At 39.4% G+C, this 14,698-nt stretch overlaps 1 protein-coding gene across 1 annotated transcript in view; it reads left to right on the forward strand.

The window, feature by feature from the left end:
- The window catches only part of ARL13B (ARF like GTPase 13B), an 81,119-nt gene that overhangs the window by 25,896 nt on the left and 40,525 nt on the right, over nt 1-14,698 (forward strand). Inside the window, exon 3 of the mRNA XM_070292318.1 lies at nt 3,808-4,057. Within this exon, the coding sequence (XP_070148419.1) occupies nt 3,808-4,057 (250 nt within the window). The remainder of the gene's footprint in view (nt 1-3,807; nt 4,058-14,698) is intronic.

Below are 14,698 nucleotides of genomic sequence, written 5' to 3' on the forward strand. Positions count from 1 at the left end.
GACCATAAAGAAAGCTGAGCACCAAAGAATTGATGCTTTTGAACTGTGGTGTTGGAGAAGACTCTTGAGAGTCCCTTGGACTGCAAGGAGATCTAACCAGTCAGTCCTAAAGGAAGTCAGTCCTGAATATTCATTGGAAGGACTGATGCTGAAGCTGAAACTTGGGCAACTGATGTGAAGAACTAACTCTTTGGAAAAGACCCTTATGCTCGGAAAGGTTGAAGGCAGAATGAGAGGGGACAACAGAGGATGAGATGGTTGGATGGCCTCGCTGACTTGATGGACGTGAGTTGGAGTAGGTTCCAGGAGTTGGTGATGGACAGGAATGCCTGGCCTGCTGTAGTACATGGGGTCACAAAGAGTCGGACACAACTGAGCAACTGAACTGAACTGAAACCTAATTACCTCCCAAAGACTCCACCTCCTTATACCATCACCATTGGGAATTGGGGTTTCAGCAGATGAATTTGGCTAGGACATAACCATGTAGTTTATTACACCTTTACACTTTCCCCTCCAGACTTATTCACAGAACATGTAGGTTCTTATATTATTTCCATTAATATTATGTCTCTCTGAAGTGTACTGGATATTCTTTGAGGGTAGCAACCCTATTTTTTTCATCTTTACATTTTAATACCTAACAAGGTTCTGGTACTGAGTAGGTTATTCTGAATATGTTATTTTTCTTATTTCTTCCTCAGGACAGTTGACTTATTTTCGCTGATAATTTCAGGGGAGAGGGGGAGTACCTTTCAATTTGTACCTAAAGATAGCTGTCGGTTTTAGCTGTGAAACCAATTCTGGTCTGGACTAGATCCACATTTTTAAATGTCTAGTATAATTCTGTTTTTGAAATATATGTCTGCTTATATTGTTTCTAAACTTGCTTTTTTCTTCCTCTAGATAAGGCAGGTCTTTTAAAAATGTGACTTGTGGTTGTCTTTATTAACTTTCTAGGGAGCTGTCTAAACTGTAATAAGATGCTTGCTGAGAGGCAATGGTACATTGCAAGTCTGTTTCTCAGACATACCTAAGCCTAAAAGCAAATGCCTTTCAAATTTATTTTTGTAGTAGCAAATGTTTTGCTGAATGTGGGAATGATAATACCCTCTACACCAGTTTTGTTCAGTAGAGCTGTTTGCAGTAATGGACATGTTCTACATTGGCTTTGTTCAGTGGGGTGGGCCACTAGTCGCATGTGACTCTTGAGCACTTTAAATGCAGCTAGTACAACTGAGGAACTGAATTTTTGATATAAGTTTGATTTAACTTTGAAATCCTCATGTAGTTTGTGGTCACTGTATTGACTTTATAAACAAAGTTCAGGGGAGTAATATTTGTTGTGAATTCCATGATGATGTGGGGAAGGAAATGGCAACCCATTCCAATATTCTTGCCTGAGACATCTCACGGACAGTGGAGCCCTGGTGGGCTGTAGGCGGTGGGGTCACAAAGAGTTGGATACAACTTAGCAACTGAACGATAACAACCACAGTGGTGAGTGAATGGAGGAGACAGACATGAAGTCTGAACTCTTCTCTGTAACCATTGAGTCACTTGCATCTGTTAATTGCTCATGCATTCTCTCTTGCCCTGCTTCTATTTTTTTTTTTTGTTTTCCTGCCTCTCTAAAAAATGACTGTCACTCTCATTTTCAGTAAGTTCTAGAGACTTTTACAAAGATGAATCTCAATAATGGACTACTTTAGTCATCTCATGGCTTAGAGGGTAAAAAGTCTGCCACAGTGCAGGAAACCCAGGTTCGATCCCTGCATTGGGAAGATTCCCTGGAGAAGGAAATGGCAACCCACTCCGGTACTCTTCCCTGGAAAATCCCATGAATGGAGGAGCCTGCTAGGCTACAGTCCATGGGGTCGCAAAGAGTTGGACATGACCGAGCGACTTCTCTTTCCTTTTTCCTTTTTAGTCATCTCAGTTATATTATTGGTCTGCTGAAATGCCTGTGGCTCCAAGTTCTGTCTTCAGAACCCTCTTCAGTGTACATTCAATATTAAAGATCTGCTTCAACTACAGTGTTCAGCTTGTTTGTATGTCTTGCCTTTTCAATTCCCGTTACTTAGATCACCGATCTGACTGTTTAAATTCAGCCTAGCTTTAAGGTCGGACACGACTGAAGTGACTTAGAAGCAGCAGCAGCAGCTTTAAGGTCTAGGTTTCAGCTCCTAGTTCAAGGCTTGACCCTTAGTGATCTTTTTAATCTCTTATTGTCATTACCATTCCTTGGCAGTTATAATTGTATATATCCTGTACTTCTTTGTGCTGCCATATGCAGACGTACAAAGCAATTCAATTATAATTTATGAAAATATCCTGTATTCTTTTCTTGTAGAAAAAATAAAATCTACTCTTTACATTTATAAGCTGTCCTTGAAAGTTTCTTTATTCCAATTATAGCTTTTATTCAGTTAATTAAAAAAGAATGGTCCCATACTCTTCATTGTTGTCAGTTGCTAAGTTGTGTCTAACTCTTTGTGACTCCATCAACTGCAGCATGCCAGGCTTCCCTGTCCTTCACTATCTCCCATAGTTTGCTCAAACTCATGTCCATTGAGTCAGTGATGCCCTCCAACTATCTCATCCTCTGTTGCCCCCTTCTCCTCCTGCCCTCAATCTTTTCTAGCATGAGGGTGCTCTCCCCTGAGTTGGCTCTTTGCATCAGGTGGCCAAAGTATTAGAGCTTCTGCTTCAGCATCAGTCCTCCCAACGAATGTTCAGGGTTGATTTCCTTTAGGATGGACTGGTCTGGTCTCCTTGCAGTCCAAGGGACTCAAGAGTCTTCTCCAACACCATGGTTCCAAAGCATCAGTTCTTTGGTGCTCAGCTTTCTTTATGGTCCAACTCTCACCTCCATACATGAATAATGTAAAAATCATAGCTTTGACTATATGGACCTTTGTGGTCAAAGTGATGTCTGCTTTTTAATATGATGTCTAAGTTTGTCATGGACAGAGGAGCCTGGCGAGTTACAGTCCATGGGACTGCAAAGAGTCAGACATGACTGAAGTGACTTAACACACAAATACTAGGTTTGTCATAGCTTTCCCTCCAGGGAGCAAGCGTCTTAATTTTGTGGCTGCAGTGACCATTTGCAGTGATTTTGGAGCCCAACAAAATAAAATTTGTCACTGTTTCCATTGTTTTCCTATCTAGTTGCCATGAAGTGATGGGACCGGATGCTATGATTTTAGTTTTTTGAATGTTGAGTTTCAAGCCAGCTTTTTCATACTCCTCTCACTTTCATCCAGAGGCTCTGTGGTTCCTCTTTGCTTTCTGCCATGCTCTTCGTAGCTTCTCCCATTGTTTGGTTGTTTTAAACTATTCTCTAAATGTTTAGTTTTTCTTTATAACTGTGCATGGGTTGTAATAGTCCCTGGGGATGGCCGTGGTATCGAAAGTTGAAATTTTTATTTTCCATAACTTGGAGAATCTGTAGCCTTAAAGGCAAAGGTTCATTTGTTTATTTATTCTACAAATACTTATTAAGTACCTGTTATATTGTAGGCATTATTTTAGGACCTGAGGTTATAGCAATGAAAACAAACAAGCAAACAAAAAGCCCTGTCTGCAAGGAGTGTAAATTCTAGTTGGATATTGTATAGTATCTACCTTTCCTCCAAACCAGTTTGCTTAGATGTAATGCTTATTATGTAAACAAATAATAAACATTCTATTTAGTACTAATATATGATGAATAATACACTTATGCCATTTAAGTTGTGAAGTTAAATTAATGTTACTAATTTGAAGTCTCAAGATTCTTTTTCTTTATATCATTTGAAACAGAATATCCTGAAGATGTAGCCCCTACTGTTGGATTTTCCAAAATTGACCTTAGACAAGGAAAGTTTGAAGTCACCATCTTTGACTTGGGAGGTGGAAAAAGAATTCGAGGAATCTGGAAGAATTACTATGCTGAGTCCTATGGGGTAATATTTGTTGTGGATTCAAGTGATGAAGAAAGAATGGAGGAAACAAAAGAGACAATGTCAGAAGTGCTGAGACACCCTAGGATATCTGGAAAGCCTATATTGGTGTAAGTAATGTTGGTGTTGGGCTTCCATGGTGGCTCAGACAGTAAAGAATCCACCTGCAGTTGGGGGAAACCTGGGTGTAATCCCTGGGTTGGGAAGATCCCATGGAGGAGGGCATGGCAATCCACTCCAGTATTCTCGCCTGGAGAATCCCCATGAACAGGGGAGCCTGGTTGGGTCCATGTGGTTGCAAAGAGTCGACACGACTGAGCGACTGAGCTTGCGCGATGTTGGTGTTATTGTAAACAAAGAAGCAGCAGCATTAGTCATTAAAGAAATCTCCCGAAGTTACAAAACACTGAAAAAGTGTTGTCACACTCTCACATAATCAAATGTATGTAATTTACTGGGAGTTGTTAATATACCAAGGCTTTGTTATAATGCTGTCTGTAGGGATTAAGGGCAGAGGCTATGTAAAGAAAAAATCTTATAATTAGATCGCCTGGATTTTCAAATGTGAGCTCTTTGTTTTATTTGATAATTTACTCTTGTCAGATTTTGCAGATGGTCTGTTAATGAGGTTCTAAAATGTTTTTCAACTTATTTTCCTCTTTTAGTAACATTTAGGTTTTGCCTCTTTTTTTTCCTTGAGTATTCTTGTTTGAAACTTTCTTAGGTGGTTTATTTTTCTAAGGCCACATTGATTTCTCAGTTTTTACTTTTGTATTTCCAATCTGAGCATGTGATCTGTGTTGTTATCAGCGTGTGATCTGTGTTGTTATCAACTTAGTCATAGGCTTAGCATCATTTTCTTCAGCTGCTTAAACATTAAAAAGTTAAACGACAAAGCCTTTTTGCACTGTCTGCCCTCATAGCATTTCTGGAGAGTAAACACAAGGTGGTGCTATGACTTTGAGACATAGTCAAGTGAAAAGTAGTTGAAATTGCTCTTAAAATTGAGTAGGTGCTATGTGTTCTCTTGCCTTCTTGTTCGTTTCTCTCATTCTCTTGCAATTCATAACTAATGATTGAATAAGAAAAAAACAAAAAACTAAGCAACCTATCAACATGGTTAAATGGGAACGTGTAAGCAAACTGTCTCTGTGGTCCTCAGTAATAAGTGAACATTTTTAAATGAGGCAGTCTGAAAACTCTGATTACAAAAAATAAACTGTTATTGTAACATTTATTGTTAAGCTTATACTGTTTAATTTTTATACTTTTAACTAATTAGAGAAGTTATTTGATATAATTAATTATTATTGAATCTGAAAGAAACTTTAATAGACATGTATACAAAGAGTAAACTTTGTTGAACCCCATAGGCTAAATTAGTCTCTACAAATGTTGAAGCAGAGAACCAGTGACTTATAAACAGTACTAACAAATGATGTTCATTTGTAAAATAATTGAGTGTGCTTTTTAAGCCAGTAGTCATTTATTTATTCTTTTTTTTCATGTATTCTTTCATGCCTTCATTCACTCATACAAGTAGTAATTCAGCAAATATTTGTTGCATCCAGTATACGCTGGGCATTGTTCTGGTATAGGAATCCATTTAGTTACAGGGATACATTTGAGAACAGCAACAATAAAACTCCATGTGTGATCTCAGGAGCTTACATTCTAGGAGGTGAGACACACAATAAATGTAATAAATAAATTGTATTGCACATTAGGTGATAAGTATATTGAAAACAAAACAAGTAAAAGAAGATCAGGAATCCTGTAGTGGTGGTGGTGACGGGCATGTTACTCTTAAAATAATCGTAGAAGGTCTTATTGAGAAGATGACACTGGAAGTGAGAGTCAGTCCTGCAGATGTCTGTGACAAAGCCCGAGGCAGAGCCATGCAATTGGTAAGTGTCTGCAGTGTTTACTGTATGGTTTGATAACTGTCAGCAAGATACCTGCTTTCAGCTCTGTCACTTCTCTTAGCTAGTGAATTTGCAGAATTGGAAAAAAGGAAACAATTCACAACTAGAATGATTGCTCACAATTACAATATAACTGTCAGTGAGATCTCACAAAGACATGAGAATTAATTATAGATCATATAATAGGTTTACGAAACATAAAATGGTTCACCATCTGAACGATTTTTCTTAAGGGAGTTTTACAACTGTAGAATTTTTGTAAATTAGGCTAAAGTTTTGAGAAGTGTGTGCTTCAAAAATGCGCCCAGTTTACCAGAAAGTACATATTCTTAGTAAATTTAGAAGATGTAAGAAAGAATGAGGATAAAAAATGATTGGCCTATCATGCAAAGCCAACCGCTGCTATCATTTTTATGAGTTTCCTGTGCATATTTTTGTAAAACATGTAATGTATGTAGTGTTCATATAATATATACAGTTTTCTATCCCACCCTTTTTTCTGTTTATAAATCCCTCTTCAATATCCACTTGTCTCATATTTGAAGGTTCTACTGTTTACCTTTTTTGTCTCTGACCTACAGTGTTTGTCTTATTGATGTTAACTGTTTTAATATTTGAGGCTCTTTACTCCTTTCTATTCTGTTTGAGGTTAACTCCTTTCAACCTTTGTTCACTTCTCCCTTGTGTTACTGATTACTCTCCAGACCAGTCTCCCTGCTAGCATCTTGCCTGTTCTCTAAGCTCTCCTCTACACTGAAGGCAGGAGCCCAAGCCCTTTTATTTGATATTTTTCAAATCACAGAACTGGTGTATGCTTTCATAAGTGAAACAATGCAAGAATAAAGTACTTAAGAGCTCCTTTTTAAATGCAGATTTGATCATTTTACTTTTCCCTGGAGTCCAGGTTGCATTCATAGCTCCTTGCAGATAGGAAAGTCTGTGTTTTATCATTGAGATAAATTACTCTAGCATAATAACTCAGATAATAACTCTAGCATATAATAGATATGGCATTGAAAAGTAAGAGGAAAGGGTCGTAAGTGGCTAGTAAGTGGAAAGGGCCTCCAGTAGAGCCCTACTAAAGTCCCTGCTCTGGGCTGGCAGGTATGGAAATGGAGGAAAGGCTACCCAATTAAGAGGCTGGCTACAGTGCTCCTTGTTGCACACAGCTGCTTCTTTCCTGCCATGGACATCTGGACTTCTTAGCTGAAAAATCCAGTTATGACATCTAATGTCTTCTGCTTGCCACTTTTCTGAGCCTCAACTAGTGGATTTAGGATCTGCAAAGCTTCTCAGAACTCAGTTCAACCCCTTGATTATTTTTTCTTCCCATCCTCTATGAGCAGAGAACAACAGACCTGTAAGAAGATTCAGTCCTTCAACAGAAGGAAATAAACCGGACGAATTATCAGTAAAAACAAGGTTACAGATTGGTAGAGCAGGAGTCGTTCATGCTGTGAGAAGCAGAGTAGATGACAGCGACAGCAGGTCCTGGACACTTCTCCAGCTCTGCCTGACTGGATGCTGCATACTGGTCTCACAGCGTGTGTTGTTGCACATAAAGTCTCAGTCGCGTGTCATTTCATGTCACAGACTTGAGGGTTCTCGGGAAAGGTCAGAATCACAGATCACTAGGCTTCTGTGCTTTATTAGCTTGGAAGTTCTGTTTGGCAGTTACGTAGTATTTACTTCTTAATCAGCATAATATTCTAGTCAGATCTCTGAAATAAGTGATGAAAAGTTGAAAAAAACATGGGTTTAGGGAGAAGATGGAGCACTTAGAACCTGGATTCTAAGAGCAATTGTGAATTTATGACCCTGGCAAGTCACTTTACTTCTTTGGGCTTAGTGGTTAAATGCTGTGCTGTGCTTAGTCACTCTATTGTGTCCAACTCTTTGTGACCTCATACACTGTAGCCCACCAGGCTCCTCTCTCCATGAAGATTCTCCAGGCAAGAATACTGTAGTGGGTTCTCATGCCCTCCTCCACGGAATCTTAACCCAGGGATCGAACCCAGGTGTCTTGCATTGCAGGTGGATTCTTTACCAGCTGAGCTACCGGGGAAGCCCTAATGGTTAAATACCTCTTCCTTAATAAAAGTATCTGTAAAATATTGTATTCAGCTGTATATTATAATGTGAACCATAGTATAGTCTATGTGAAGAATCCATTTTGGTAAAAAGGTAGAAGTGATTTGTATTTCTTCTAAAGAAATTAAAAACAGATTTGATGTAAATATCTGCTCTAAGATATTAAATGTTACCATGTTATCATGTTAAGCTGTGTATTTACCTAGAATAGAAAGCTTCTTTTCTCTCATATCTACTATTATAGAGATTAATTTGAACCTACACTCTGATTAGGTTTCCTTTGTGGCTCATCAGTAAAGAATCTGCCTGCCAATGCAGGAGACGTGAGTTCAATCCCTGGGTTGGGAAGATCCCTCAGAGAAGGAAATGGCAGCCCACGACAGTATTCTTGACTAGGAAATCCCATAGAGAAGCCTGGGGAGCTACAGTCCGTGGGGTTGCAAAGAGTCAGACACAACTTAGGGACTAAACAAAAACAATGTACTCAAATTAACTAAGGTTTGAAATATATTATCTACCCTCACATTCCCCTCCACATACACATGCTTACTTTAACCATTTATAACTTAATTATTTTGTTAAAAGCCTAATGCTACATAGTCAGATAAAGAAGACCTTTCCAAGAGAAAAAGTAAACAACTTTTGCAGTTGTATAAGTAGCACTGAAATCAGCAATAATTTCAAAATTTAAGCTCAACATCCACCATAGAAGTTTTCTGTCAATAAAACAAGGCGCTGTTTGTTGATTCCTTGTGACTGAGCTGGCAGGTATTTTAAACATCTTAAGCTGAAATTTTCAGCAACCCAAGGTTACACTAATGTTATAAGAAGGTGCATGTTCTTTCTGTATCTCTTCTTTCTAATATAGTCTTAAATGTTGCCCTTAGAGTGAATGTAAATTACCCTTCGCTTTTTGTGGTTGAATCTCCTAATACTGCCAACTGAAATAACTCTGGAGATCCACTGCCTAAAATTTCCTCCCAGAATAATAACAACTCTTACCTGTGTTAGCACACTTGAACTCTTGGAATGGTGCCACTTTCTCCTTATGTACTGTCTGCTTTCCTGTGGAGTTATATGACCTAACTTAACTTTTAGTCAAACCTCATAAATTACATACTTCACACCAAAAGTGTTAAATGTATAGGAGATTCACTCAGGGAAGAAAATGTAATATCTCTTTTATAATCTGATTAGATGTTATGAACATTTCAGGGAAAAAGAATATTTTGACCTAGAGGTCTTTGTACCACAGATGGCTTCCCAGATCCTCTGTAATCACGTACACAGTTCTGAGTGCTTGTGCATTTTTCTTGAGAGCAGATTCTAGCTCTCTTCAAATTGCTAAAGGATTTCATGACCAAAGAGGTTAAAAAAAAATGGCAGTGAGTTTTTATATTAGGAGAAATAATAACCAGGATTTTATCAGTTTTTGATAAGGGGATTTTTCAGCTTCTATATACCTACTTGACTCAGCTTTCTTCTAGACAGTATTATGGAAAACTGTTAGTTTGAGTGATATTTTTTTCTTGTAAGTGCCCAAGAGAAGTTAATTAGGTTGTGGGCTATCCTAACACTGTCCTTAGAATTTAAGTCAAATGTACTTTTACAGAGTTACAGCTTTCAGTGAGAAATAGGAGAACCTGGGTCCTTTGTCAAATTCTGGAAACCCTTAAGTATGGGAGTGGGGACAACCTATATCATTTAATCAATTGATCTTTAGTTGTAGTGGTGAGTCCCTTAATTTACTGTCTGAAACCTCTACTCACTTTATAGGGCCCATTGGCTTAAGATTTCTTTTCTTTCAGTGGAAACTTAACCAAGCTGTCATCTTCATCAACCTTATTTAGTTACATGGTAGACTTACCTCTGCATTACCTTGCTGAGGGCCACCTTTTGTCTCTTACGGCATCCAGCTTCACTAGTAGCAGCTGTAGTTTACAGTAAAGCTTCTTAGCTGGTTGACTTCCCAAGTAGTTTATGCTCCAAGAACCCGTAGAGGTTCCTATCCTTTCCCTCCCCTGTCCTAACACACTCTATTATAAAACAAAACAACAAAGAAAAACCTGTTGACTGTGTTGTTAAGCAGCAAGATGTTATCTAGGAATCACCTGTATCAGCATCAGACCAAGCTACATTTTTTTAGAGTGGGGCCAAGGATGCTTCCATTTTTGCCACAAGTTCTCCAGGTCTCTCTGATGCACAACAGAAATTGGGATCTACTGGTATAGGGGAAAGCATGGGCTCTGGAGTCAGCCAGGCCTTGAGTACTCATCCTGAGCTTCTATGTTTCCACTTGTAAATAAGGATTTTAATATTTATATTGCATGAATTCTGAAATAATGTATTTAAAGCATCTAGTGCAGTTCTTTACTAGTGTTCTGTGCGTGTGATTGTGGAAATGAATAGTTGCTGTTGATTGCTGATATGTGGTGCCCAGGTAGATTGAATTAGGAGAGCAGTTTTAAAGTATCTTGTGTGATTTCACGCTACATGAAGCTTTTGATTTACAGAAACTGACATGGCTTAGTAAGAATGAGTCCAAGTGCTCAAAGTAGTTTTCACTATTTTCGTTATTGCCTACTTTCTGAGCCAGTAGCTTCCTAATATTATGCTTCTAATGCTTAAGAATTTTTTCTTTTAAGGTAATTTTAAGGAAAAAATGACTACTTTTAATATGTGTTGTATGTGAATAAACAATATATTCAGCAGCTAATTAAATATGTTGTTTTTGTTGCTTAATGGGATGCTTTTGAAGTATAACAATGAAATTGTATGTGGTATATCAGTTCAATTCAGTTCAGTTGCTCAGTCATGTCTGACTCTTTGTGATCCATGGACTGCAGCATGCCAGACCTCCCTGTCCATCACCAGCTCCTGGAATTTACACAAACTCATGTCTATTGAGTCCGTGATGCAATCCAACCATCTCATACTCTGTGGTCCCCTTCTCCTTCTGCCTTCAGTCTTTCCCAGCCTCAGGGTCTTTTCAAATGAGTCACCTCTTCGCATCAGGTGTGTGGTATATACACAATATACTGGACTTTGAACTTCAACATCAGTCCTTCCAATGAATACCCAGGACTGATCTCCTTTAGGATGGACTGACTAGATCTCCTTGCAGGCCAAGGGACTCTCAAGAGTCTTCTCCAACACCACAGTTCAAAAGTATCAATTCTTCAGCACTCAGCTTTCTTCACAGTCCAACTCTCACATCCATACATGACCACTGGAAAAACCATAGTCTTGACTAGATGGACGTTTGTTGGAAAAGTAATGCCTCTGCTTTTTAATATGCTGTCTAGGTTGGTCATAACTTTGCTTCCAAGGAGCAAGTGTCTTTTAATTTCATGGCTGCAGTCACCATCTGCAGTGATTTTTGGAGCCCCCCCCAAAAATAAAGTCAGCCACTGTTTCCACTGTTTCCCCATGTATTTCCCATGAAGTGATGGGACCAGATGCCATGATCTTAGTTTTCTGAATGTTGAGCTTTAAGCCAACTTTTTCACTCCTCTTTCACTTTGATCAAGAGGTTCTTTAGTTCTTCACTTTCTGCCATAAGGGTGGTGTCATCTGCATATCTGAGGTTATTGATATTTCTCCCGGCAATCTTGATTCCAGCTTAGGCTTCATCCAGCCCAGTGTTTCTCATGATGTACTCTGCATAGAAGTTAAATAAGCAGGGTGACAATATACAGCCTTGACGTACTCCTTTTCCTATTTGCAACCAGTCTGTTGTTCCCTGTCTAGTTCTAACTGTTGCTTCCTGACCTGCATATAGGTTTCTCAAGAGACAGGTCAGGTGGTCTGGTATTCCCATCTCTTTCAGAATTTCCCAGTTTATTGTGATCCACACAGTCAAAGGCTTTGGCATAGTCAATAAAGCAGAAATAGATGTTTTTCTGGAACTGTCTTGCTTTTTCCATGATCCAGCGGATGTTGGCAATTTGATCTCTGGTTCCTCTGCCTTTTCTAAAACCAGCTTGAACATCTGGAAGTTCATGGTTCACATATTGCTGAAGCCTGTGATATATGTGATATATCGCTATCCTGTGAATCTTTCTGTGGTTGTCTTGTATTAAAAGGAGTATGTTGAGATATAAATATTACTATAGAAAATTGCTATTTTCTGAAACCATCTGTATATAATTATGCTAATGAATAATAAATAGTACTTGATTTTCTTAGTTTTCATGATAAACAGTTTAGGAACAGTTATAAACAAGTATCAGTAAGGCACTACATAAAAGGATATAGCACAGCTTTAGAAGGGACAGAAGAAAAACTCACCGCCTGATTAGCTGGGGAGTTTATCTTAAACATTTGACAGAGAAGGCGATGGCACCCCACTCCAGTACTCTTGCCTGGAAAATCCCATGGACAGAGGAGCCTGGTAGGCTGCGGTCCATGGGGTTGCAAAGAGTTGGACACGACTGAGTGACTTCCCGTTCACTTTTCACTTTCATGCATTGGAGAAGGAAATGGCAACCCACTCCAGTGTTCTTGCCTGGAGAATCCCAGGGACGGGGGAGCCTGGTGGGCTACCGTCTATGGGGTCGCACAGAGTCGGACACGACTGAAGTGACTTAGCAGCAGCAGTAAACATTTGAAATTGAAAGACGCTTACTCCTTAGAAGAAAAGTTATGACCAACTTAGACAACATATTAAAAAGCAGAGACATTATTTTGTCAACAAAGGTCCTTCTAGTCAAGGCTGTGGTTTTTCCAGTAGTCATGTATGGATGTCAGAGTTGGACCGTAAAGACAGCTGAGTGTCGAAGAATTGATGATTTTGAACTGTGGTGTTGGAAAAGACTCTTGAGTCCCTTGGACTGCAAGGAGATCCAACCAGTACATCCTAAAGTAAATCAGTCCTGATTTACTTTATTCATTGGAAGGACTGATGTTGAAGCTGAAACTCCAATACTTTGGCTACCTGATGCGAATAACTGACTCATTTGAAAAGACTTTGATGCTGGGAAAGATTGAAGGCAGGAGGAGAAGGGGATGACAGAGAATGAGATGGTTGGATGGCATCACTGACTCAATGGACATGAGTTTGAGTAGGCTCCAGGAGTTGGTGATGGACATGGAGGCCTGGCATGCTGTAATCCATGTGGTCACCATGAGTCAGACATGACTGAACTGAACTGAAATATCTGAAGCTGATCTATAGGAAACATTTTGTCTCTCGTAATGTTGCTGCTGCTCAGTCGCTTCAGTTGTGTCCGACTCTGTGCGACCCCATAGACGGCAGCCCACCAGGCTCCTCCGTCCCTGGATTCTCCAGGCAAGAACACTGGAGTGGGGTGCCGTTTCCTTCTCCAGTGCATGAAAGTGAAAAGTGAAAGTGAAGTCGCTCAGTGGTAACGGACTCTTCACTACCCCATGGACTGCAGCCTACCAGGCTCCTCTGTCCATGGAATTTTCCAGGTAAGAGTCCTGGAGTAGGGTGCCATTGCCTTCTCTGCTGGTAATTATGGTAACTAGCAAAGTATAAGGAGAAGGCAATGGCACCCCAGTCCAGTACTCTTGCCTGGAAAATCCCATGGATGGAGGAGCCTGGTAGGCTGCAGTCCATGGGGTCGCTAAGAGTCGGACACGACTGAAGCGACTTCACTTTCACTTTTCACTTTCATGCACTGGAGAAGGAAATGGCACCCCACTCCAGTGTTCTTGCCTGGAGAATCCCAGGACAGGGGAGCCTGGTTGGCTGCCGTCTACAGAGTCATACAGAGTTGGACATGACTGAAGTGACTTAGCAGCAGCAGCAGCAGCAAAGTATAAAACTCTTCAATTTATTTATTATTTTATAAATTGAAATTATTTTATAGTGTTGCTGCTGTTAAGTCACTCAGTCGTGTCCGACTCTTCGCGACCTCGTGGATGGCAGCCTACCAGGCTCCTCTGTCCATGGAGTTTTCCAGGCAAGAGTACTGGAGTGGGGTGCCATTGCCCTCTCCATTTTATAGTGTTAGGAGATACATATACACACACATACATACTGATATTTCTTTTCTTCCTTGATCATGGGGCTTTTAGTTTATAATTTTGCCCCATGGTTTTCTAAGGAAATAAAAACTGTCATATAAGAACTGTCTCATTTTTCCCACCACCAAATTTGCTCAGTTATCTGCTTTTATTCCTAACCTAACCTTCCCTCCTATAATATAGAAGATGTGTTGCTACTCCTATCTAAGGTTAGCTTCTCCATTTTTGCTCTAGATCCCACCTCTTTCTACTATTGTATGTTATCCCTTCCCTTTCTTATATTGAGTTTGTCTCCCTGGACCATTTCCGTCGGCAGAATGTGCTCTGGTGTTTTGTGGTATATTGTGAAATTTGACTCAAGGTCTCTGTTTTCTCATTTTTATAGGATTCTATTCAAATTTCTGGAACGAATTTCCGGTAGTAAATCTGTACATTTTTATATCACATTCTTTCCTCAGCATACTGCATTTGTGCTTCTTTCCCTACAGTTCCTTGAAACTGCTCTTGTTGGACTCAACAAATTATGTTGCCAAATCCATTGTTACTTTGCTATTCTTATTTTACCTAAAAATTGACTATTTCCTCAACTTTTTTTTTTTAAGCTTTCTATTTTATTTCCTCAACTTTGTTTTTCCTTTTTTTTAAAAAAAATTAAAACTCTTTATTTTGTATTGTGGTGTAGCTGATTAACAATGTTGTGATAGTTTCAGGTGAACAGCGAAAGGACTCAGCCATACATACACA

The sequence above is a fragment of the Ovis canadensis genome, chromosome 1, assembly GCF_042477335.2.
Source record: "Ovis canadensis isolate MfBH-ARS-UI-01 breed Bighorn chromosome 1, ARS-UI_OviCan_v2, whole genome shotgun sequence".
Classification (NCBI taxonomy): Eukaryota; Metazoa; Chordata; class Mammalia; order Artiodactyla; family Bovidae; genus Ovis; species Ovis canadensis.